Source organism: Coregonus lavaretus (assembly GCF_964263955.1).
Source record: "Coregonus lavaretus genome assembly, chromosome: 13".
Classification (NCBI taxonomy): domain Eukaryota; kingdom Metazoa; phylum Chordata; class Actinopteri; order Salmoniformes; family Salmonidae; genus Coregonus; species Coregonus lavaretus.
This window is the reverse complement of record NC_140000.1, coordinates 12791922-12816893: the sequence shown is the minus strand read 5'-3', so window position 1 is coordinate 12816893 and position 24972 is coordinate 12791922. Positions and strand designations below refer to the sequence as shown.

The window sequence follows — 24972 nt, the reverse complement described above, 5'->3', positions numbered from 1 at the left end:
AATTATACAGTGGGGAAAAAAAGTATTTAGTCAGCCACCAATTGTGCAAGTTCTCCCACTTAAAAATATGAAAGAGGCCTGTAATTTTCATCATAGGTACACGTCAACTATGACAGACAAAATGAGGAAAAAAAATCTAGAAAATCACATTGTAGGATTTTTAATGAATTTATTTGCAAATTATGGTGGAAAATAAGTATTTGGTCAATAACAAAAGTTTCTCAATATTTTGTTATATACCCTTTGTTGGCAATGACACAGGTCAAACGTTTTCTGTAAGTCTTCACAAGGTTTTCACACACTGTTGCTGGTGTGTGGCCCATTCCTCCATGCAGATCTCCTCTAGAGCAGTGATGTTTTGGGGCTGTCGCTGGGCAACACAGACTTTAAACTCCCTCCAAAGATTTTCTATGGGGTTGAGATCTGGATACTGGCTAGGCCACTCCAGGACCTTGAAATGCTTCTTACGAAGCCACTCCTTCGTTGCCCGGGCGGTGTGTTTGGGATCATTGTCATGCTGAAAGACCCAGCCACGTTTAATCTTCAATGCCCTTGCTGATGGAAGGAGGTTTTCACTCAAAATCTCACGATACATGGCCCCATTCATTCTTTACTTTACACAAATCAGTCGTCCTGGTCCCTTTGCAGAAAAACAGCCCCAAAGCATGATGTTTCCACCCCCATGCTTCACAGTAGGTATGGCGTTCTTTGGATGCAACTCAGCATTCTTTGTCCTCCAAACATGACGAGTTGAGTTTTTACCAAAAAGTTCTATTTTGGTTTCATCTGACCATATGACATTCTCCCAATCCTCTTCTGGATCACCCAAATGCACTCTAGCAAACTTCAGACGGGCCTGGACATGTACTGGCTTAAGCAGGGGGACACGTCTGCCACTGAAGGATTTGAGTCCCTGGCGGCGTAGTGTGTTACTGATGGTAGGCTTTGTTACTTTGGTCCCAGCTCTCTGCAGGTCCCCCCGTGTGGTTCTGGGATTTTTGCTCACCGTTCTTGTGATCATTTTGACCCCACGGGGTGAGATCTTGCGTGGAGCCCCAGATCGAGGGAGATTATCAGTGGTCTTGTATGTCTTCCATTTCCTAATAATTGCTCCCACAGTTGATTTCTTCAAACCAAGCTGCTTACCTATTGCAGATTCAGTCTTCCCAGCCTGGTGCAGGTCTACAATTTTGTTTCTGGTGTCCTTTGACAGCTCTTTGGTCTTGGCCATAGTGGAGTTTGGAGTGTGACTGTTTGAGGTTGTGGACAGGTGTCTTTTATACTGATAACAAGTTCAAACAGGTGCCATTAATACAGGTAACGAGTGGAGGACAGAGGAGCCTCTTAAAGAAGAAGTTACAGGTCTGTGAGAGCCAGAAATCTTGCTTGTTTGTAGGTGACCAAATATTTATTTTCCACCATAATTTGCAAATAAATTCATTAAAAATCCTACAATGTGATTTTCTGGATTTTTTTCTCTCCATGTGTCTGTCATAGTTGACGTGTACCTATGATGAAAATTACAGGCCTCTCTCATCTTTTTAAGTGGGAGAACTTGCACAATTGGTGGCTGACTAAATACTTTTTTTCCCCACTGTAACAAATAATCAACAACTCACAACCAATGATTCCAATATACTAAGTAAGTAAAATAATAAGTCTTCCTATGGGATTGCAAAAGCTAGGAATTGGGTGATTTGTATATTTTACATATGACATACAATAAAATGTAGTGAACAATTTACAACAAAATGTTTTAACTTTTGTATATTACATGTAAATATTTAACTAAAATGTACTTTTTGCATCACACAAATGAGGTCATATTTGGATTGTCCTTGACAAGTTATGGGGCCGTTCACTGAGTTTCTCCCTCTATATTTTCCATGTCACACTGGTAAAGGATATGTACTCTGTTGCTCTTATCCAGAGTGACTTACAGTTAGTGCATTCATCTTAAGATAGCTGGTGGGACAACCACATATCAGTCATAGTAAGTACCTTTTCCCTCAATAAAGTAGCTATCAGTAAAGTCAGAGCTAGTAAGGGGGAAAAAGTGAAGTGTGAGTGTTAGTTCATGAAAAGTCAAAACAATTATTTATACAGTATATACATGCTGTATATACACTGAGCGTACAAAACATTAGGAACACCTAATATCGCATGGTTCTTAAGTGCAATTACTTATTGTTTTTCAGTAATTAAAGCTATTATAATTACTACAGTTATTACCCGGCCATTGATTCCCACACTTGACCTCTTTCTTACTTCCACACATCATACTCCTAGATGATTTGCTTTGAGCAATGAAGAAGATGTCATGTTTGTTCAAGGTACACCGTTTTTACCTTGTGCAAATAAATGTTATTTAACAGTATGATAATTGTGTTTGTGATGAATAGTTGTTTGCAATTCTAACTCACAGGCCTGCAAGGAAAAACTATGTTAATAAAGAGAGGGTAAAAGTTCCAAGTTTTGAGTCACTTCACTTCAAGTCTTGATCCTGTGCAATACCTGGATATACCTGGACATACACTAGTATAAAGACACAGAGAAAGGAAGAAATACAAGATTTGACATTTGTCTTATGATTTACAACTTTCTTTTCACATGACAAGATTTGGTTTGGTGTTCGTGTTATTGCATAGTATTTCGAATTGTAGGTAACTTGACCATAGCAAGGACATATGTTTCCTATCCATAGGAGAATGTGTATTTATATTTTCCTAGTGGTGGTCTTCATACCTTTGTCTCAGGTAAGAGATTGAACTGTGAATACCAATTTTATATTGATACAAACATGTTATTACATTTTCAAATTACAAAGACATGATCAGAAATATTTGGTTAATGGTTAAGTTATTTATTTACCCGAAATTGCTACAAAATCATATTTTGTTCTTCATCCTAAGTCTCAAGCAATTTTCAGAGGTGAGTTTGTATACTCTATCCATACATAATTTTTATTAATATAATAACCAGGGAAAATAAATAAATGCACTATGGAGTTTGAGTAGTCCATACCAAAGGTTTTGTATTGGCCTATACAGGATTGACACCATTTGTTTTAGATTTACACTTTTGGAAAACTGTGTTGCTTTTAATCTACATTCAAATACAAATTGTTTTATATAATATCCTTTATTTTACAATGGATACTAACAATTACTAATAATTTTGTATTTCAAACTTAATTGTCTATTTTGTTAATTTTCAAGATATTGAGGATTTCGACTTGGACATCAACAGAATAAACATGGGTAGGTTGAGCTGAGTTATGCGACTTAGGTTGATTGTTGTCAGTATGTACTGAAATATTATTTTAGACTTTGTTTTACCTTGATCCATAGTGAATAATAATTTACTGCATATATTTTCCAGACTTAGACTTACGCGAGGGTGATATAATCGAGGTAAGTACACCCTTTAAAAGATTACTAATTTTGATGAACGTTCTGCTGGCTTCAGATGTACTCTTTCACTGTCATTAACTATTTCTGGTGTATTCAAATCATGTAGCCTCCGCATAAACAAAGGGTTCCCAGGAATGCCGTTTTGAATAAGGACAAACTATGGGACCTTCCCGTCCCCTATGTGCTAGAAGAAAGCCTTGGTGAGTAAAAATGTTCTTCAGGTCTCCATTTAAAAGTCCATATATGGACAGACATCCCCAAGTAACATCACACCTTAGATTATACCTGTCACTTGAGGGATGTCATATGCCTATATACAGAACGTTTACTTGTTCTTTGTAAATGGAGAGCTAATGAAAACCTAAGTGGCCAAAACATTGTCTCCAATAAACCACATGGGAGCATTGATTGCAGAGTCTCTTTTGACTATTTACTGAACATTTTATTCTGCATCCAGCATCTGCTCAGAAACAGTGGTTGTGCGCATGTAATCTGTTCCTATACTGAGTGAAGTCCTTCCCACCAGGTTGATAATTAAAGGTTGGATAAGTGATGGATCCTTCCCCCAAAGGCCCTAATTTGCCATCACTTTACTCTGTGTTTTCTATATGAACTCAGATTTGAATGCTAAAGGGATCATTCTGCGGGCCTTTGAGCAGTTCAGGCTAAAATCATGCGTCGAATTCAAGCCCAGAGGCTCTGAGTATCACTTCATTTCAGTCCAGAAGAACAGAGGGTAAGATCATTTTTGCCTTGCCTGATCATACAGTGTCCCTTTTTACTGAAGATATCTGACTTGCTTGATATTGATACAGGTTCATTTTTGTGTCTCCTTGCTTTCTTTTAATGTAGGTGTTCCTCCCACGTAGGGAGATCTTCCAAGTATGGACAGCCTCTTTCCATTGGAAATTACTGTGATCATATTGCCATTGTGGAGCATGAGTTTCTACACGCTCTGGGAATCTGGCATGAACAGTCCAGATATGACAGGGATGAATATGTGACCATTGTTTGGAAAAATATAAGACGTGGTTTGTTCACATTTTCTTCAGCGTTTTTTCAGTTATAAATTGTAACAATAAGGTGTACGTATTATGCATTTTTTGTTATTCAATTCACTTTATATACATTATGTTGTCTTCACAATGTTAGCAAAATGTTGTACGTGAAAGTAAATTATAGTTATTTATTATCATGAGTGTATAGGCTGTTTTTCAAGACTTTCATTTCAAGAAATTTGAGGTTGTAAACTAAAGCAGTAATTAAGTGTCATGAATCCACCCCTTGTCTACAGGTCATGAGAAGAACTTTGTGAAAGTTTCTCCCCATTATTCGACCACCCTGGGTTTCCCGTATGACTACACCTCGGTGCTACATTACAGTGAGAGAGCCTTCAGCATTGGAGAGGGACCTACCATCATAACTAAGCAACCTGAGTACCAAAAAATTATTGGACAACGCCTTGAAATGAGCCCACAAGATGCCTTGATGCTGAACAAGCTATATGGATGCAGTAAGCGTGTGTCATGAAACCAAGCAGGTCTACTGTACTGCATGTCCAAGTTGAAGAACATGTATATTCTTCTCCTCCTTTCTGTTTTCCTCCTGTAGAAAAATCTATTTCATTTATGGAACATTGCAACTTCGACAACCAGAGATTGTGTGGGATGAGTCGCTGCACCAAGAGTTTGGTAGGTGGATGGAAAAGAATGAAGACTGTCATTGGGGGGCCCTATTCTGATTTCACCAACCTGGGGAAGACAGACGGTGAGATTTAACGCTGTAGTACAGCTCACACTTTCCCAACAGTTGACTCCTTCATGAAAATGCTGTTAATACAGGCAGTAAACTGAACTTGTGCTGTAGGACCATTAGATACAAATATCAAAGTCATCAGACAATTGTTAAAAATGCTCACCCTACTTTTCCCAGGTACTGGTTTCTTCATGCATGCCAGCACAGTGTCAGGCCAGGAGGGGGACACAGCCTGGCTGGAGAGCAGGGAGATGACTCCCAGCAGGAAGTGCAGTGTCCAGTGTCTACAGTTCTACTACTACCACAGTGGTAACGAGTTAGACCAGCTCAACATCTGGATCAGAGAATACCGTGATGAGAGGGACTCTAAAGGAACTCTCCGCCTCATGGGACAGATCACAGGTTAGGATGATGAGAAGGTGAATAAACCACTTGGAAAATTAATTGCTAGAATTATTTGTTTCATCTCTAGTGTCTCTCTCTGAAGGTTCCCCAGGATCTCACTGGATGCCCTACCACGTGCCCCTGAATGGCACCAAAACCTTCCAGTTTGAGTTTGAGGTGCGTAAAGGAGCAGGACAGTCTACAGGCGGGTTTTCCATCGATGACATCAATCTGTCAGAGACAGAATGCCCCCATCACACCTGGCAGATTAGAGACTTTGAGAATCTTTTAACCACCAGTGACTTTAACACCGTTGTGTACAGCCCCAGATACTACTCCCCAGAAGGCTATGCCTACCAGATTGCCGTTTATCTTCGTGAAATGTTGTTTGGAGTTTATGTGCGCTTAGTCTCAGGAAAGTATGATGACCAACTCCAGTGGCCTTGCCCCCATCGACAAGTGACGATTCAACTGCTGGACCAGAATCCCCACATCCAGCAACGCATGTCCAAGCAAATCAGCATTACCACTGAACCCTCACTTCAGGACGGTGAGAGAAATTCAAACATTCAATACGAGTGTGTACAAAACACAATCGATTATAGTAAGGCACAGCTCATTTCCAATATATTTTTCTTGCAATACCCAGCCTAACTTTGATCACATTTACAAACAAACCATTCAGAGACAATGGCAAACATAAATGGCCATGCTTATGAATCATATGACTGAATGCAAATCATTCTATATTATGAATCAGCCCCCAACTCCTTGCATGTGTATGATGCTAGGTATTCCTCCATTTTGCAGACCATGATTTCTGGAACAATCCCCGTAAAGTCGGAACGCTAGAAAACAGGGGTGATGAGTCCTTCTACGTAAACCCTGCCATTGGCTTCTTAAAGTTCCTAACCTTGACGAACCTGAAGCATAGAGAATTCCTCAAGGGAGGCAACATTTTCTTCCTCATCACCATTCAAGGTGAGCAATCAAATCCAGATGCAATTTATTTGTATGTTTATCAATGGCCAACATTCGATAACGTTTAATTTCATAAAGTTGAATCAGAGACATTATTTACGTTTTTGTTCATAGTTTTTTCCTACACACCACTTATAATGCTGATCATATTTATTTTCTCCAGATATCTCCAGTCTGCGTTTTACCAACTCCCTGCCCTGTCCCAAATGGTCACCACAGAACTTATCTTCAAACCCAAACAACCGTGATGAAGGCCCATGTGCCACAGAGTAAGAAAGATCAGATCTAGGCCAGATTAGCATATATTTGATCAATTCCAATATGGTAAATATTGTATTTTTTATTTAATCAGTATGCCCATGGTCATTATGTTATATAGATTCATTTAATTGTATTATGTTCTATATTTATGGTAAACATCTTGCCCACATATTGTCAACCTAAATGACATCCTGGGACAGATTAGGCCTATTGTAGTCTATTAACTATGATATGCCAGTATTGATAGCACAGTCCTCTTATCCTGCTTCAGTATGTGATAACATATCCAATATTTATTGATAATCATAACTAACTGATTGAATTACTGATTGTAATTATGTCCTAAAACACACACTCTGCATAATACTGGTTGTATGTTTTATGAGATTGAAAAAGCTTTTCCCTGTGAAATTTCCCCTGTGAAACGGATTTAAAATATGTTACATATAAATTATATCCTAATATTTCTGGAATGTATCATGCTTCAAATAAAACCTATTTCTTAGCAACACCCACCATTATTGTACTAACGTGCGTCATTTATTACTAGTATTGATTTAGCTGTTGTTGTTTTTTTATTAAGTTTTACTTGCAATGAGTGTGATATGTTGTTGCCTTACCTACCTTCATTAGTTGAAGGTATGTGCTATGCAGAATCCTTGGGACGTCCCTAGCCCATTGAAGTTTAAATGTAAAATGGTTAAGCTAAGGGTTAGGGTAGGTGTTAAAGGCGTCAGCATGCTTAAGTTCTGCTGGCGTCTAGCCGAACTCGGCTAGCCGAACCGAGTGTGCTCGCATTCTCCCTTAAAAGACCTTCGCTTAAAAAACGACAAAAAAAGCGGCAATAGTACTGTTTTTCCATTTTGAGACGCCGTAGCCAGTTACACTTCCTCAAAATAGTTAGAATTAATCTAACATAACTCAAGAAATCTGCCATTAATTTTGACATGTTTACCGAAGAGATCTTAGTCGCGTAATTTTACATCTAACTAAGATGTTTGGTGCAGTATTTTTCAATGAAAAAATGTGCATGAAAACGAGTCGTCTCTAGTTGAATAACAACAAAGACTATATTGACTACTGTTGACCAATCACCGACAAAGGGGCGTAGACTTCGGCTCCGAATTTCGGCTTGCCTCCAGAAAGAATGTCGTGTGCCCGAACAGCCGAAAAAAACCTCACCCAAAGTCCAAAACTAACTTCTCAAAATGTCGTCATAATATATGCACGAACTCCACCGAACTGTTTCGCCTGGGTAGCAAGCGGTTTAGGGTTTACGGTAGGGAAGTCCCAAGGAATCTAGATAGCACTGACCAATTTGAGTTCGAAACAGGACACGCTGATTGGATAGTTCATGTACCTGCGCAGCCAGACTAAGGAATAGTTCCATTAGTTACCACAGCCACAAAGTCAAAATTGGCTATATAAATGCATTAAAATGAGCTTTTTAAGGTTAGGCATACGGTTAACAGGTTAAAATCACATTTTAAGATGATAAATTGTATACATGGGCGGGGTTTATGACTTTGTGGCTGTGGTAACTAGTGACGACCCCTTAGGAAAACGAAAGAGACAACCAGCTAAAGGCGAGCGCGCGGCCATGTTGAATTGTCATTTTTTAAAAAGAAGAGACAAAAGAGAGACAAGTCGGTGGGTTTCACGAAACACAAACAGTATCATAATACTTGGAAAATTTGCTTTAATTAAGTTAACGAGAGAAGACGTCCGATGAACATTAAGGTAAAATGTTGTATTTGTGTGAAGTAGCCGATAGTGCATGGGCGCTACTCGGCTGCCTAGGCTAGTACGTTATGTTTGAAGAAGGAGAGTCGACCAGTCAGCCTACGCGTAGTTAATGTAGCTAGCTAGCTAACCAGCAATGTTGGCTAACCAAACGTGCTAGCTAGTTTATTTTTTTACTTTCTAGAATCTGTCGACTGTCTTTATCTAAATCGTCAGCCTCAACTCTAACTTGTGTCGTGAAGTTACTGTTAGCATCAAAGTTGTCAGTCAAACTAACTCAGCCAAAATAACTTCGTTTAACACGTCGTTGTCACAGCTAACAGTTAGCTAGCTAACGTTAGTTGACTAGCTAACTAACGTCACATCCCTAGTTAGTTACGGTAGCTTAGCTAACCTGCTTTACCGGGCATTTAATGCCACTAGGTACTAGTTAGTTAGCCACGTAAAGTTTGCCTACCGTTAGTGTGGTCACACAACCAATCATCAGTTAGCTAACTAACGTTTGCTGGTAAACCCAATTGTGGGTCTATGTTGGCTGCTCAAATTGTTAATTGTCTCATGAGTACACTGATCACTTACTTAGAACTAACGTAACGTTAACTAAACTATTTTGTTGAGCTCAGTCCTAACTAGCTAACTAACGTAGTGTTTTGCTCGTAATTTAGTATGTTTTTGATCTTGTTAAAAGTTATCCTGCTTTGCTTTTTGCCCCAGATCACTGCACTTGGCAACTACCTAACTACACTTATTATTTAGACCATTTTTACCACGTAAACTAGCTAGCTAAATACCTTGCTAATCTGTCCAGTTAGCTAGTTACACGTTAAAACCCAAATGCTGAAGTTTAAACGTTAACGTGAAATAATCCAGAGTCTATCTGGAAATAAACATGTTCTACCTTTTTCAAGTACAGTCCTATTTAGTGGTTTCATTAATTTAGACCTGTAATCTCAATTTCCTTTAGTATTAGCTACAGTCAATAGTGGCACAGGCACACGTTTTCATTTATGTGGTGCTTTTGTCCTTATGATGTATTGTTGCTTTCAGGCAGGTAACCTGGAGTGTATCAGCTCCACATCTACCACAGCAAAAGAAGAGAACAACTGAAAGAGCACAACAGCAGAACACACATTGACGTTGTGACTGTCCAAGTGAACAGCATATAGGGTTTGAACTATTTCCCTCAGTGTTTTGTATAAGTCATTTTTTTTTTTGTTGCCAAGAGCAAAATTTTTGCTTCATACCAGACCAAGTTGAAAGACTCATAGGAATAGTCCATGTGAATCAGAGGACCGTACCGGTCTGTTTGAATGTAAAAGACTAAAAGCACTTGAGACTCTAACAAAGAAACGTACGACCACTTCAGTCCAGGAAAACAGCTTAAAAGATATTTGAACAGAGAAACAATATTAGAAACTTAACAGGTTGTTGAATACAGAGAAAAGAAAAGAGACTTCAGAAAAAAAGCTATTTTCACCAGGAATAAGACTACTTCAGGATCATTTACTTTAGATGTTTGAACTCTGTTGAATTCTGAAACACGTTCACATAGGTTTATGTTTTGAGCGGATATATGATCTATTTATTCATATAAATGCAAATTTCTCCCTTTTTGGGGAGCGTCGTCTTGTAAATATACCATTTTCATACGCCAGACTCTTCTTTTCAAGAGGTCTGTACGTATAAGTGTATACATATATTCTTTAAATTAGAAATCCTGAAAACAAGGTTTGTTTATTTTTTGTGTGAACTAATTAACACCAGGACATTAGTTCCAATAGTGGGAAAACAAGATCTAAGGAAACGTTGATCAAAAGTTGAAGAAAGGAAAAAAAAGTTTAGCTATACACTGTGAGTGACTAAGGAATTGGCAGACTGTGAAGGAAAAGCTCTCTAAGCCATGTCTACAGCAAGAACGGAGAACCCAACATCCATCATGGGACTGAACAAGCCCAACGGGCAGTTTAGAGGACCGCTCAAGCCAGTTGGACTAACGACAGGATCCCTGGCAACTGCCCCACAACCAGGTGTCCCCCAGAAGGGTGGTAACATTCCCCAGGGCAGTGGGGGCATCCGGTTTGGCGATGACTGGAAGAAGTGCCTGCAGCTTCCACAGAAAGACTGCCGATTTAGAACATCAGTAAGTCCTAGTGCCACATTCACAGTTTAATAAAGCAGACTAATTTAAGTCCACCAATCAATAACCCTAGCTTCAACCTTGACCGTCTACTCTTTCCCCAGGATGTGACATCGACCAAGGGGAATGAGTTTGAGGACTACTGCCTGAAGCGGGAACTACTGATGGGGATCTTTGAGATGGGCTGGGAGAAACCGTCTCCTGTTCAGGTAACTTCCCTCTGCTTCTCTGTCCATGACTATCTTGGAACTTTGTTGATTGTGTGTTTAGTGTTTGCTCATGTTTGTGGGACTGTGTCTATGTCTCACCATCCTGTGTGTCTGTCCCCAGGAGGAGAGCATCCCCATTGCTCTGTCAGGCAGGGACATCCTGGCCCGGGCTAAGAACGGCACCGGGAAAAGCGGAGCCTACCTCATTCCTCTCCTGGAGAGGATAGACCTGAAGAAGGACCACATACAGGGTGAGAACTGCACCAGCTGCTACTCAATGCCCCTTCACCACCATTCCAAGTAGTCTCATTTGCTTGTTTTAATCAATTTTGGTACAAAGTCCATCTGAAATCTGTGCTTAATGTTTTATGATTAATTTGGCCTATTGTGACGTAATCACTGGTGAATACCCCTATGTAGTTGCCTGAACAATTCACTAGATTGATGCACAAGTAAGCACACATTCAGTGTATGGAGATGACAGTACTACGGCCCAGTGCGCCTAGTGGGACACGTAATCTCTGACATATGGACCGACCCACTATCACACACCTAAAGCCCACACACACTGTGCTGTAATGGAGCTGGACCACAAGGGAACAGCATGCCACACATTCATAATCTGTCTAGGCCACTTGAGTTTAGTGAGTTGGATAAATTACATTCAGTTAAGCCAGTGCCTGAGCTCATCACCTGTCAGTGAAATTGAGATTTTTAATTTTCTCTAGTTATTGGTTATTTATTCCAACTGATTTGTGGATATTTTATTTTCTGTTGTCCCTCTTTCCCCAAACCCCTTTTTCTCTGCTCTATCCTTAATTTCTCTCTCCATTTCCTCTCCTATCTCCCTCTCTGCAGCCATGGTGATGGTTCCTACACGAGAGTTGGCCCTGCAGGTGAGCCAGATCAGCATCCAGGTGAGCAAGCACATGGGCGGGGTTAAGGTCATGGCCACCACGGGAGGCACCAACCTGAGGGACGACATCATGCGTCTGGACGAGACCGGTAACTACTACTACCACTCAGCCACAGGGGACGGGCAGTCGAAAGGGTTATAGAGTGGCTGTAGTGTAGTGGCATAACCAATGTGTGAAGAATTGCAGCTGATCGATCATAGCTCTACAGACATTATGGATATTGTTTGCTAGCGTAACTGACACTGAACTTTGTTACTTTAACTTTAAATCCAGTTTGGCTATCGATCAAGAGACTTGCCCGTGTGTTACGCAACAGCACATTGTGTAATTCCTCATTATGTAGCTTTTATGTACTGTACTTACTAGGGCTGTAATGATCGGTCCCCGATTCAAATGTTTAAGATACAATACATGACCAAAAGTATGTGGACACCTGCTCGTCAAACATCTCATTCCAAAATCATGGGCATTAATATGGAGTTGGTCCCCCTTGGGGCAGGTAGCGTTCTCCTGGCATCCGCCAAACCCAGATTTGTCCCTCGGACTGCCAGATGGTGAAGCTTGTTTCATCACTCCAGAGAACGCGTTTCCACTGCTCCAGAGTCCATTGGCGGCGAGCTTTACACCACTCCAGCCGGCGCTTGGCATTGCGCATGGTGATCGTTGGCTTGTATGCGGCTGCTCGGCCATGGAAACCCATTTCATGAAGTTCCCGACGAACAGTTCTTGTGCTGACGTTGCTCCAAGGCAGTTTGGAACTCCATAATGAGTGTTGCAACCGAGGATAGACGATTATTATGCGCTTCAGCACTCGGCGGTCCTGTTCTGTGAGCTTGTGTGGCCTACCACTTCGTGGCTGAGCAATTGTTGCTCCTAGATGTTTCCACTTCACAATAACAGCACTTACAGTTGACCGGGGCAGCTCTAGCAAGGCAGAAATTTGACGAACTGACTTGTTGGAAAGGTGGCATCCTATGACGGTGCCACATTGCAAGTCACTGAGCTCTTCAATAAGGCCATTCTACTGTCAATGTTTGTCTATGGAGATTGCATGGCGGTGTGCTCGATTTTATACACCGGCCAGCAACGGCTGTGGCTGAAATAGCCGAATCCACTAATTTTAAGTGGTGTCTACATACTTTTGTGTATATATATGGTGTATGAGTTCTTTGGTCCGCTGTAACGATCGGTCCCTGATTCAAAAGTTTAAGATATGAGTGCATTGATCCGCGGGACCCCGATCCAAATGTAGCATGCATCGTCAGAAAATCGATTCAAACGTTACGAATCGCCAAATCACTTTTTTTGTTGTTGCTCAAATTACTTTCTACATTCTGAAAAAAACTCATCTTTATTGACAATTGCGTCCTCTCCTTCAGTGTTGAGCTAAGCATGTAATTATGTTGACAGTCATTGATCTAGATGTCATTTTGCATGCCAAGCAACCCCAGTCAATATCAGTAGCCTAGTCACACTGCGCCCTGTGTGCAGCTGTGCACGCTGACCAACGATGGGTAGGTCTATTCCGGATCAGGCATATCTGCGCGTCACCTTCAGCATTCAAATGTTTGTAAAATGGCTTGTGCAATATTAGCCTTTATTAGTTGAGTGACAACCAATGTAGTTTGCTAGGTTATTTTTATCAAAAGCTGATCGTGGCGTACATTCGATTTGATTTATATTGTTCAGGTTTACTATCAACAATAGTTTTGGTAGTCATTTTTAGATATAGGGTAAAGTTGATAATTTCATAACGAGGACCGAAATCACTTTTGCTAGCTGTACTACATGGTCAAAGCTAGAGAAGAAGACGAGCTCATTCCGAGTCCGGCAACTTCCAAATGGTCTAACCAGTATTCAACTCTTACCCCTACGAGGTCCAGAGCCTGCTGGTTTTCTGTTCTACCTGATCATTAATTGCACACACCTGGTATCGCAGGTCTAAATCAGTCCCTGATTAGAAGGAATAATGAAAAAATGCAGTGGAATTAAGTTTACAAGTTTGAGGGGTCTAAACCATCCGATTTATGAGACGGGGGTGAAATCCAAAGATGTGCTATATATTCATTGGCTATGTCATAGCAGATTTTTTAAAGTTAAATATTTATACATTACTAGCTCTAACACTTAATCTGCAAAAATGACATTCATTAGTGGGTGATGGTGATTTCCCTTATGCCCAGTTTTCCTTATGGCTCAGATCAGGTGCCTACATACACCATAGACCTATACATAATTTACACACAGAAGTCCGCTCCGACAGATCCAGCTCAGAGAGGCCCAGCTCATGAGCTCCAGCAGATTTTAATTTAGAATGGAAAATTAATGTGTAATGCAACAAATGTTAGTGCATCGCATCGTTCCTCGAATCGCACTGAATAGTTTCAAACTAAAACGTATCGTACCTGTATCGGAGACCATTTATCTAAATGCGTAACAAATAGTCTTAAAAGGGAAAGATGCACATTTTCACTCTTTTCTCTCCCCCCCCAGTGCATGTGGTGATAGCCACACCAGGCAGGATCCTGGACCTGATAAAGAAGGGCGTGGCCAAAGTGGATAAAGTCCAGATGATGGTGATGGATGAGGTGAGCGTCGCTTGTTGTTTTATTAAAGCAGCATATATTATATTAAAGCAGCATATGTTATGAAATATGCAAAGTATCCTTTTTGTGAAAGACTACGTAGTTGCTCATTTTGTTTTGCTACTGGAATAATGGTTTAATAAGCCAAGTGAAAGTAGCCCCTCTTTGCCACTTGCTCTGTATGAACATATCAGTTCATGTACTGAGGCTGCACTTAATTGGGTCATCAACGAATGTGTCCTGACACTCTCTCCCTCTCCAGGCAGACAAGCTGCTGTCTCAGGACTTTGTGGTCCTGATCGAAGACATCATCAGCTTCCTGGCTAAGGGTCGTCAGATCCTACTCTACTCTGCCACCTTCCCCATCAGTGTGCAAAAGTTCATGGTGAGAGGACTTGCCTTAGTGACTGGTGGCTAGAGAGTGTGAGAACAGGGGGAGACCAAGGGGGTGGTTGGAGAGACAAAGTGGGAGATGTGCATGGAGGTTCAATGAGAGAAAGGAGTCTGAATTACATGTTGATGACAGAATTGTCTTTATTCCAATTGCTATCTGTTTCCCACTGTCCCTCTCTCCAGGCAAAGCACCTTTCAAAGCCCTATGAGATCAACCTGATGGATGAACTGACACTGAAGGGCATCACCCAGTACTATGCCTACGTCACTGAGAGGCAGAAAGTCCACTGCCTCAACACCCTCTTCTCCAGGGTGAGTCTGTCTCTAGAGCTGTGGAGGTAGTTTGTTGGGCTACATACAGTGCATTCGGAAAGTATTCAGACCCCTTTACTTTTTCCACATTTTGTTACCATACAGCCTTATTCTAAAATTGATATATATTTGTTTATCCTCATCAATCTACACACAATACCCCATAATGACAAAGTGAAAACTGGTTTTTAGAATTTTTTTTATTTACATAAGTATTCAGACCTTTTGCCATGAGACTCGAAATTGGGCTCAAGTGCATCCTGTTTCCATTGATCATCCTTGAGATGTTTCTAAAACTTGATTGGCGTCCACCTGTGGTAAATTCAATTGATTGGAAAGACACACACACACCTGTCTATATAAGGTTGCACAGTTGACAGTGCATGTCAGAGCAAAAACCAAGCCATGAGGTCGAAGGAATTGTCAGTCGAGCTCCGAGACAGGATTGTGTCAAGACACAGATCTGGGGAAGGGTACCAAAGAAATTCTGCAGCATTGAAGGTCTCCAAGAACAGTGGCCTCAATCATTCTTAAATGGAGAAGATTGAAACCACCAAGACTCTTCCTAGAGCTGGCCGCCCTGCCAAACTGGGCAATCGGGGGAGAAGGGCCTTGGTCAGGGAGGTGACCAAGAACCCGATGGTCACTCTGACAGAGCTCCAGAATTCCTCTATGGAGATGGAGTTTGCCAAAAGGCACCTAAAGACTCTGGTCTGATGAAACCAAGATTGAACTATTTGGCCAGAATGCCAAGCGTCACGTCTGGAGGAAACCTGGCACCATCCCTACGGTGAAGTATGGTGGTGGCAGCATCATGCTGTGGGGATGTTTTTCAGCGGCAGGGACTGGGAGACTAGTCAGGATCAGGGGAAAGATGAACGGAGCAAAGTACAGAGATCCTTGATGAAAACCTGCTCCAGAGTACTCAGGACCGCAGACTGGGGGCGAAGGTTCACCTTCCAACAGGACAATGACTCTGAGAACACAGCTAAGACAATGCAGGAGTGGCTTTGGGACAAGTCTCAATGTCCTTGAGTGGCCCAGCCAGAACCAGATCGAACATCTTTGGAGTGACCTGAAAATAGCTGTGCAGTGACGCTCCCCGTCCAACCTGACAGAGCTTCAGAGGATCTGCAGAGAATTGGGAGAAACTCCCCAAATACAGGTGTGCCAAGCTTGTAGCGTCATACCCAAGAAGACTTGAGGTTGTAATCGCTGCCAAAAGTGCTTCAACAAAGTACTGAGTAAAGGGTCTGAATACTTATATAAATGTGGTATTTCTTTTTTCTTTTCTTTTTTACATATGAATTTGCTAACATTTCTAAAAACCCAGTTTTTGCTTTGTCATTATGGGGTATTGAGGGGGGGGGGAACAACAACAATTTAATCAATTTTAGAATAAGGCTGTAACGTAACAAAATGTGGAAAAAGTCAAGTGGTCTGAATACTTTCCAAATGCACTGTACCTGTTTGATGAGTAACCTTGAAGGAGCCTTGAAGACTTGTTAGCTCCCAGAGATATCACCTCATGTTTTACTAGATGGACTAACTCTTGAGGTGGGTTGGCAACCTGTGTTCCATAACTCGTCCGTTACATACACAGTCAGAAAAGCTAAACCTCTTTCAATTGTAGAGATATTGGCTAATGGGAGAGCAGGAAGCCATGTTTCCTTCATCTGGGTCATCCATTCATTCATAATGAGTACGTTGTCTCATCGGTGTGTCTTTTGTTCTCCAACAGCTCCAGATCAACCAGTCCATCATCTTCTGTAACTCAACCCAGAGGGTTGAGCTGCTGGCCAAGAAGATCACCCAGCTGGGCTACTCCTGCTTCTACATCCACGCCAAGATGATGCAGGTCAGCTCAGCCACTTGCACTTTAGACAGTGTGGAATACCTTCTCATTAGACAGTGTGTAGATCTCACTGTAGTCATGTTTTGCAAACCCTTGCACTGGTTTTGCCTTTGAAACAGGAGTACAGAAACCGTGTGTTCCATGACTTCAGAAACGGACTCTGCAGGAACTTGGTCTGCACAGGTAACATATTTTACTCTTGAGTTGGTCCTCTGTAGCTCAGCTGGTAGAGCACGGCGCTTGTAATGCCAGGGTAGTGGGTTCGATCCCCGGGACCATCCATACACAAAAAAAATGTATGCACGCATGACTGTAAGTCGCTTTGTATAAAAGCGTCTGTTAAATGGCATATTATATTATATTGAATGATTGCTTGGTTGATTGTTAATTATAACCGATAGACTGATTTGTTAAATTATTCTCTTGCCTCTCTGCTTAGATCTGTTCACCAGGGGAATTGACATCCAAGCGGTGAACGTAGTGATCAACTTTGACTTCCCCAAGAACGCTGAGACGTACCTGCATCGCATCGGCAGATCAGGTGAGACCATTCACTTTATTTTCATCACGCTGTCCAATCAGATCTACTCAAGCATCATGTCCTTCTCCAGCTGTCATCTGCTTTTCTCCTGGTTAAATAAAGCGTTGAAAATACAAGCCTGTTGCCTATTTTAACACCTCTCCTTCTCCAGGGCGGTTTGGTCACCTGGGTCTGGCCATCAACCTGATCACCTCTGAGGACCGCTTCAACCTGAAGTCCATCGAGGACCAGCTGGTGACCGACATTAAGCCCATCCCCGGCAGCATCGACAAGGGCCTGTACGTGGCAGAGTTCCACTCTGCCGACCCAGACGCCGAAGATGAGATCAGAGGCAAGGACGGCGAGTTAAGCGCAGCATAAACGGTGAGGTTTTGACCGCGTATGCAGAGATGGGGTCTCCCACTACTCATAGAAAGGACTGGATAGTTATTTCACTTGTTTATTTCACCAGTTGAGTCCTTTGACTCCTTGCTGGTCAGTGGTCATAAAACAAAGGAATTTGGGGCATTAGGGCCTGAACTGAGAAACTGTTCATTCATGTTCAGCCTAGCTCTTGATAAAAGGTCCTTGCTGGATAGGATTGTTGAATAGGCTTTGCTGCTGCTTTTGCAATTTGATTACATTGGTTCTTAACTGGAGCCTTCTCTTTTCCAGGAGAACAAGAGGCGTCTGGCATTCGTCACACCATCCCCTGCTGCTCACAGACATTCAGATTAGTTTCTGACTGAATATTTTAAAAAATCTACAGGATGCATCTGTTTTTTTTATTTTGTCTTATTTTTGGGGAAACGTTTACAGCAGTGGTCAGTTTGTTTGGCACAGTTTACAGCCATTTTTAACCAACATGATATGTACCCAACCTGCCAACTGTCAATAATTTTCTACGTCTGGGGTCTTTCTGTACTGTCAGTGTATCACTGTAGTGGCTTCTTATACGGTCACATGTAATCATTCCCTGTTGAAAAGGCCCTCGCTTGTCAGGTTCACTTCCTGTAGACTTATTTCTGAGCAGATGACTGTCGAGGAAACCAAACCAAAGCTGAACATGTTGATAGGAGAAAAACCAAAAGGACCCTCTCTGCTTTGACAGCTGTCTGGGGAAAGCTGTCATGGTGCTATACGGTGGGGCCTAGAATGAAATACTAGTGTTCGTGCTAATGTGACTTTACAGTCATACATGAAAGGCACTTCCATGAATAATTTTGTTTTGTCACAGACGCACACAGAAGAGTCCAATGATGAGTGTTGATTAGTTTATTTGTTTAGCATTTTACAGCCTCCTTAGTCGGCTATAGCACCAGACAGACCCGTAACTCTTTGGGCAACAGATCCCTTAGACAAGGAGATGATGGCAATAGAACCTGACATAGAGAAGAGCCTGTATCAACAGGGCAATCATTTTATTTAGATACGCTGACTTACCGACCCCCCCCCCCCCCTCCCCCCTAAACAAATTAGACATGCTGAAGCCAGTCATCTTATTCTATCGCTCTGACTCTTCTGTTGATCTCTCACACTCTTCCTCTCGTTAACTCAGTTGTGTGCCTTAATCTAAACTCCGCTCACAGCTCATACTGTAGATCTGAAAGGATATGTCTGTGTGAACCAGAGCTCCAGAAAGTAGGTTGTAAGTTCTGTTCCGAAAAGAACTTCTCTGGTAATGTGATCTTTAGCTCTCACCTCAAGTCGGTGCTTGTTTTGTCTCAACTTCCCAAAAGTCCCCTCAGTGATCTAAGGTCAATTTTGCATCCCTTCTAGTGGTTAATATTAGGATTTGGGGATGGAAACCTGACCCTAGATCTATCCGTAGCTTTCCAGAGACACCAGGGAGCAGGAATGGTCACACGGGGTGGGGGGACCCTAATCTCTGTAACACAGGAAGTGACAATACTGGCAATTGTCGTTGAGGAATCACAGCATTTCATGGTCATATTTTCTCAGTTGTTATGCAATGTATTTTTCCTCTTTCTTACAGCTATATTGGGTAGTCTGACAGAGGAATGGTTTTGTGTTTAGGGAAGATTGTAGCAGTACTCTCATTGGTCAAAGTACAAGTGTTCTACTTTAAAAGTATAAAATATTGCCAAATACAATCTTGTCTTATAGCGACAACCCTAACAGATCCTACAATCTTCAACATTTCAGAGATGTAGCAGATGGCTGGCCTCCGCATTGAGTCTAGCACCAGCAGAACAGGGACCATTGTAATGCATGTACGCCCTTATTTAAACAGCCTACAATACTGAGCACTGTTTCCCCACGTCTGGCTCTGGAGTATCCCTGTAAATGCTGGAGTTTATTTATAACTGATTCCATTGTCAATTATCCTCAATTGAGGCACTTGAACACTGAAATGGGACTTTTGATTTGAGCATTGTCAAGTGTTTGTGTTAAACGTTATTAATGGGTTAATCTCGCACACCAGCCGTCCACAGCTTTGGGACAAGGCTATAAAATGGGAAAGTGAAGCAGCATTTGCCAGGGGTACTCCAGTGCCGATATAAGAAGAATATGGTAAACTTGTTGATTTGACTTTTTATTTCTATCCAACTCGTTTGGTTTGAGTAATGCTCCTTTTGTAGTTGTCTTGTGTTGGCAGAGGTCACCTACTGAGCTGAGCTGTAAAGTGGTAGGAGGATGGCTAAGCAAAGTTTATTCTCGTGCCAATTGTGTCAATGCCAGCACCTCTGAAGGAATGAAATAAAGTCCTGCTGATTCTCCATCCCTGTGTCTTTAGTAAGTTTTCGTGTGTGTATTGGTTCATCACACATTGTGCATTTTTATGTGCATGTATTAGTGACTAGTTACAAATTATATCAGTGGTCAGCTAACATTGTGGGAGGTATGCATAACCTATTTGGCATAGGCCTGTCTTGAAACTAGGTATATGTATACATTTCATTTGCTAGGTCAGAGATGTGGTGTTAATGATCAATCGGGAAAACGTTCAAGATACCATAATATACGTTCTACATATAGGAGTTTGTAGTTACAGTACCCAATCCACGGGTTTATAGGGGACGGTGGGCGGGTCTAAACGTGCACCGGAAGGTTGTCGTTCAACTTTGCTGGTGTGTAGCTAGAATTAACGCCGGACACGCACTAACAGTTAACGTGAGTAGCTCGCTAACACATTTGAATGATAGTTGCATGAAACGGACAACTGTAAAAACGATGTCTTTATTACAGGGAGCTGATGATGTTACAGTTTTGTCTGCATGTACAGCGCTGCAATTGTTATCGATAGCAACATTAGCAAGCTAACGTTGGCTAGCTAGCAAGCTAACGTTAGCGCAGTTAGTGACCGCCAGTCAAGTCAACCAGGTCTCAGAGCATTTCTTATTATTCTGTTCGTAAATCCGAGACACTCCGTTAAGTATAATACAGTATCTTACTGTTTGGTATGGTTACATAAGACATGGTTACTTAAGGCCAAAACGAAAGGTGATTGTGGTTGGTATGGGTGGGCATATGCTATCTAGCTACATGTGTAGCTTAAATACCCTTTGGCCTTTACCTAGCTGTGCTACTCTTTGACCCAGTTAATGCATAGAGTTGGATAACTAGCCACTAGCTAGTAACTATTTACATAACATAAGGAGGCTTTCCTTTCGTTGTGTCTCAAGTATCTCACCCCTTCTCTTTTTCTGTCTCTCTCTCTCTCATCCTTTTTCAGCATGGGCAGTGTGTTGGCTGCCAGCTCCCCCCCTCCGCCCCCTGCCCTAGGCAGTGTTAGTGTCCAGGGGGCCTCTGGGTTGGTGTCAGTCCCCCCAGGGTTCTCCATGCCCTCTATCTCTCCCGTTCCTGCCCCCGGTCAGCCAGCAGGTGAGATAGGGAGCCCCCTCCCCAACCCTGGTACCTATGAGGAGTGTCATCGCAAGTGCAAAGGTAAGGATCATACACAGTCATGTCATGATGAGTTATGCGGTACATCATCAGAGTTGTACAGGTGCATCCTTCCTGTTCGAATTGGCTGGGCAGTGACATGGCAGATTTGATAATAATAATATGCCATTTAGCAGACACTTTTATCCAAAGCGACTTACAGTCATGCGTGCATACATTTATTTTTGTGTATGTGTGGTCCCGGGGATCGAACCCACTACCTTGGCGTTACAAGCGCCGTGCTCTACCAGCTGAGCTACAGAGGACCAGCTCTGTTGATGCGCTATTATTTATTTGAGAGGTGTGTTTTTCCTCAGACTTTAATTTTTTTCTGGCCCATATTTTAGATTGTGTTAAAAGTAGATGATGTTTGCATTGAACAGTTTCTGTTCTAACTATAGACTTGGACAACTCTAGTGTCCAAAAGCCTGTTTTAGCATGGGCAGCACCATTGAGGACTTTCACCATTTTGAAACAGTCAACTGGGTGGGACTTGCTATGGGTTAAGGAAGGATCACGTAATTCCTTCCAGGTCATCAGGAGGGATCAGCCAATGAATTATACTTGTGAGCAAACATTCCATTACTGCAGGTGTCAGTAAATCGCCAACCATGCCTTTATACCTGTTCAAACAACTCACTCCATGTGGCAGATTGCACCCTTTCAGTTTGTTTACCAACTCAGAATTATTGGAGATGGCCTCAATGGTGCCGCCCTTGCTCTCATAGACGCCAAAGTGGGACAGATAACTATCTATGATTCTAACGCCATTTCAGAGGTGTTCCCCATCCAGATGGAAGGAGTGCGACTGGTGGTCAACAAGGGCCTGAGCAATCACTTCCAGGTCAGTTGTGGAGCTAGAGGAATATATTTTAGATGCAGCCACAGGCAGTAAGTTAAAGCCAGCGTTATAGTCTGCATTCTGTGCGAGCTATTATAGAATGAAAAGGAACTATCTGACCCTCAAGGCTGTAAAGCACAAGGTGGTGATTGTCCTATTTCATATGGATCAGAATACTATATTGTTTTCCACTTTATTGGATGTCTGCTGTATCTGTTTTACAGGTCAGTCATACAGTCACTCTCAGCACCTTGGCTGAATCTGGCTACCGGTTCGGTGCCACCTACGTGGGCACTCAACAGACAGGACCTGCTGAGGTAAGCTAACTGTCACTTGTCTGGTCTGGAAAACATCCCTCAGCCACTTTACCCTAATATTATTATACTCTAATAATATTGTTGTATGTGTTGAACCCCCCTCCTCCCCAGTCCTTCCCAGTCATGGTGGGAGACATGGACAACACTGGTAGTCTGAATGCCCAGGTTATCCACCAGCTCACCAGCGCTGTGCGCTCCAAAATAGCCATCCAGGTATGTCACAGTGAAGAGATGGGGAAGGCCACACCAGGATCAGAAAGTTTATGTATATTAAACTTAATGTTTATTAATCTGTGTGTTATTTCAACAGACTCAGCAGCACAAGTTTGTGAACTGGCAGTGTGACATGGAGTACCGTGGCGACAACTTCACCTCTGCTGTTACCCTGGGCAACCCAGACGTCCTCCTCGGCTCTGGTAGGATTGTTTTCTCATCATCAAAGACTTCACTGGTGGTCCATGATGCTGCAAAACGACCCATCTCTCCTACAAGCACATTTTGGTGGAAGCTTCATCACTTACAGCAATAATGCTCTCGTTACCCAGGCATTTTGATCACAAGTAGTGATGGCCTCTATAAACAGAGTGAACAGGCTGGTTATTATTTAGACAGTAGTCCTTCATTCTTGTGCTCTACTGTAACATCTATGATGTTGATGAAGATGTTGCTGTCCCTCAGGTATTATTGTGGCTCACTATCTCCAGTCTATCAGTCCAGCCCTGGCGTTGGGAGGAGAGCTGGTCTACCACCGGAGGCCTGGGGAGGAGGGAGCAGTCACCTCCCTAATGGGCAGATACACAGGTGAGACCCACACCGCCTCAACCTCACCCTCTGTTAGAGCCAGGAGTTTTTTACTGGTCAGGTCACTGAGATTAATATTCTTGTTTTTCCTCCAGGCAATAATTATGTTGCCACGTTGACTCTAGGGGGCGCTGGTGCTCATGCAACGTACTACCACAAAGCCAATGACCAGGTACCCAAACAAAGCCATCCTATCACCTCTACCTTGCCCCCAGTCTAGAACACAAAACCCCTTTAATGTGGATCACTGTGTAAAATAGTTTGGGAATCCACTGGTAGCCTACCATCTCTAGAGCAGACCATAACTATAGGCACAGTACCATCTGTAGCTCAACTGGTAGAGCACGGCGCTTGTAACGCCAGGGTAGTGGGTTCGATCCCCGGGACCACCCATACACAAAAAATGTATGCACGCATGACTGTAAGTCGCTTTGGATAAAAGCGTCTGCTAAATGGCATATTATTTATTATTATTTTATCTCTCCAATGAGAGTGCTTAGTGGAATATCTGGGACCATGCTAATGGACCACTCCTTTTCTGACAGGGAGGTGTTAGCCCACTGAAATACTTGAGGCGATGTAGCACCACAGTGCTAGGTTTGTTTTTGTGTTTGTGAGACCATCTTGTTGTCCTTCTACCAACTCAGCTGCAGCTGGGGGTGGAGTTTGAGGGCAGCATGCGGACGCAGGAGACCGCAGTATCGTTTGGTTACCAGCTGGACCTCCCTAAAGCCAACCTGCTCTTTAAAGGTAAGCCACTGTCGGTTCCTCTACAACACAGCTATTCATTCAGCCCTCAAGGGTTAATTGATCCGTTGTCATTGATTGGCCAGAGTTCATCCACCTGTTGTCCCAGGTCTGAATAATTTCCTGATCAGTCCCTCCCTTTTCCCCCTCCTCTGTCTGTCCAGGTTCAGTAGACAGTAACTGGGTGGTGGGGGCGGTCCTGGAGAAGAAGCTGCTGCCCCTGCCCCTCTCCCTGGCCCTGGGAGCCTTCCTCAACCAAAAGAAGAACAAGTTCCAGTGCGGCTTCAACGTCACCGTTGGCTAGACCGCCACATACAACCTCCAACACACTGGGCCACGCTTGGACCAGCAGACACACACAGGGACCTGGGCTTGTCATGTATGTATCTACTGGATTCAGAGACTCTCCTATACTGTGAATTGTGGGGCAAAGAGTGAGCGAGGGGGCTACTCTATACCAAGGAGCCACGCCTACATATTGTAGTACATGTGTCTTTCCTTATGATATCTATGTGATACAGTCCAACTGTCTGATGAACCTCTTATCTCAATTTTTGCCAGTGTTAAAAAAAATCAGTTTTTTTCTTTTTCTGGAAAGTTAACTAATTCAGGAAATGAAAGAAAAATAACTGCTGTGTTTTACCATTAACGAACATACAATTACCAAACTTCAGAAGCATTTTGAATACATTTTCTTGGTTCTAGAGTTATGAAATGTTCAGAGTACATTGAGTGGAGTTACTGCTTTCAATACATGTAACAAAAATTAAATTGGCAGAAATGGAGTTGGGGTTGTCACCAGACCGTGACAATATGATTATGAAATGTATTTAGAATCAGAAATAAACTACTTTTGTATCTTTGGCTTTTGATGACGTTGTTAAAGACCATTAAG

General features: G+C 42.3%; 4 protein-coding genes across 5 annotated transcripts in view; all 4 read left to right on the top strand.

The window, feature by feature from the left end:
* LOC311139364 (sperm acrosome membrane-associated protein 6-like) overlaps positions 1–24972 on the top strand; it is a gene marked incomplete at its 5' end in the record, with an annotated part of 1014348 nt that overhangs the window by 332930 nt on the left and 656446 nt on the right. The window lies entirely within an intron of this gene.
* Positions 4944–6206, top strand: LOC311139229 (meprin A subunit beta-like; the record flags this gene model as incomplete). Its single annotated transcript, XM_084174131.1, has 3 exons — positions 4944–5180; positions 5346–5570; positions 5656–6206. Exons 1-3 carry the CDS (start codon positions 5042–5044, stop codon positions 6204–6206), a joined length of 915 nt encoding a protein of 304 aa, XP_084030257.1. The 5' UTR covers positions 4944–5041.
* Positions 8352–20208, top strand: LOC311140211 (putative ATP-dependent RNA helicase ddx6). Of its 2 annotated transcripts, none has more exons than XM_084175164.1 (13): positions 8352–8444; positions 9585–10677; positions 10779–10883; positions 11005–11134; positions 11742–11888; positions 14294–14388; positions 14648–14770; positions 14962–15090; positions 16832–16948; positions 17065–17128; positions 17385–17486; positions 17638–17849; positions 18141–20208. In XM_084175164.1, exons 2-12 carry the CDS (start codon positions 10438–10440, stop codon positions 17844–17846), a joined length of 1461 nt encoding a protein of 486 aa, XP_084031290.1. In that variant the 5' UTR covers positions 8352–8444; positions 9585–10437; the 3' UTR covers positions 17847–17849; positions 18141–20208. The 2 variants fall into 2 exon arrangements, with proteins under 2 accessions (XP_084031290.1, XP_084031289.1); XM_084175163.1 differs by having other exon boundaries at positions 8352–8534.
* LOC311140215 (mitochondrial import receptor subunit TOM40 homolog) lies at positions 20530–24940 on the top strand. Its single transcript, XM_084175168.1, has 10 exons — positions 20530–20600; positions 21163–21374; positions 22148–22215; positions 22437–22529; positions 22641–22742; positions 22840–22945; positions 23208–23330; positions 23426–23502; positions 23978–24080; positions 24242–24940. The coding sequence occupies exons 2-10, from the start codon at positions 21164–21166 to the stop codon at positions 24379–24381; spliced, it is 1023 nt and encodes a 340-aa protein (XP_084031294.1). The 5' UTR covers positions 20530–20600; position 21163; the 3' UTR covers positions 24382–24940.

Bases quoted from the DNA above. Each gene is read 5' to 3' on its own strand.
- LOC311140215 (XM_084175168.1), top strand. From the start codon at position 21,164: ATGGGCAGTGTGTTGGCTGCCAGCTCCCCCCCTCCGCCCCCTGCCCTA. The intron at 21,375-22,147 runs GTAAGGATCATA...ACGCCATTTCAG, and splicing joins GTGTCATCGCAAGTGCAAAG to AGGTGTTCCCCATCCAGATG. The intron at 24,081-24,241 runs GTAAGCCACTGT...CTGTCTGTCCAG, and splicing joins AGCCAACCTGCTCTTTAAAG to GTTCAGTAGACAGTAACTGG.
- LOC311140211 (XM_084175164.1), top strand. From the start codon at position 10,438: ATGTCTACAGCAAGAACGGAGAACCCAACATCCATCATGGGACTGAAC. The intron at 10,678-10,778 runs GTAAGTCCTAGT...CTCTTTCCCCAG, and splicing joins ACTGCCGATTTAGAACATCA to GATGTGACATCGACCAAGGG. The intron at 14,771-14,961 runs GTGAGAGGACTT...CCCTCTCTCCAG, and splicing joins TCAGTGTGCAAAAGTTCATG to GCAAAGCACCTTTCAAAGCC.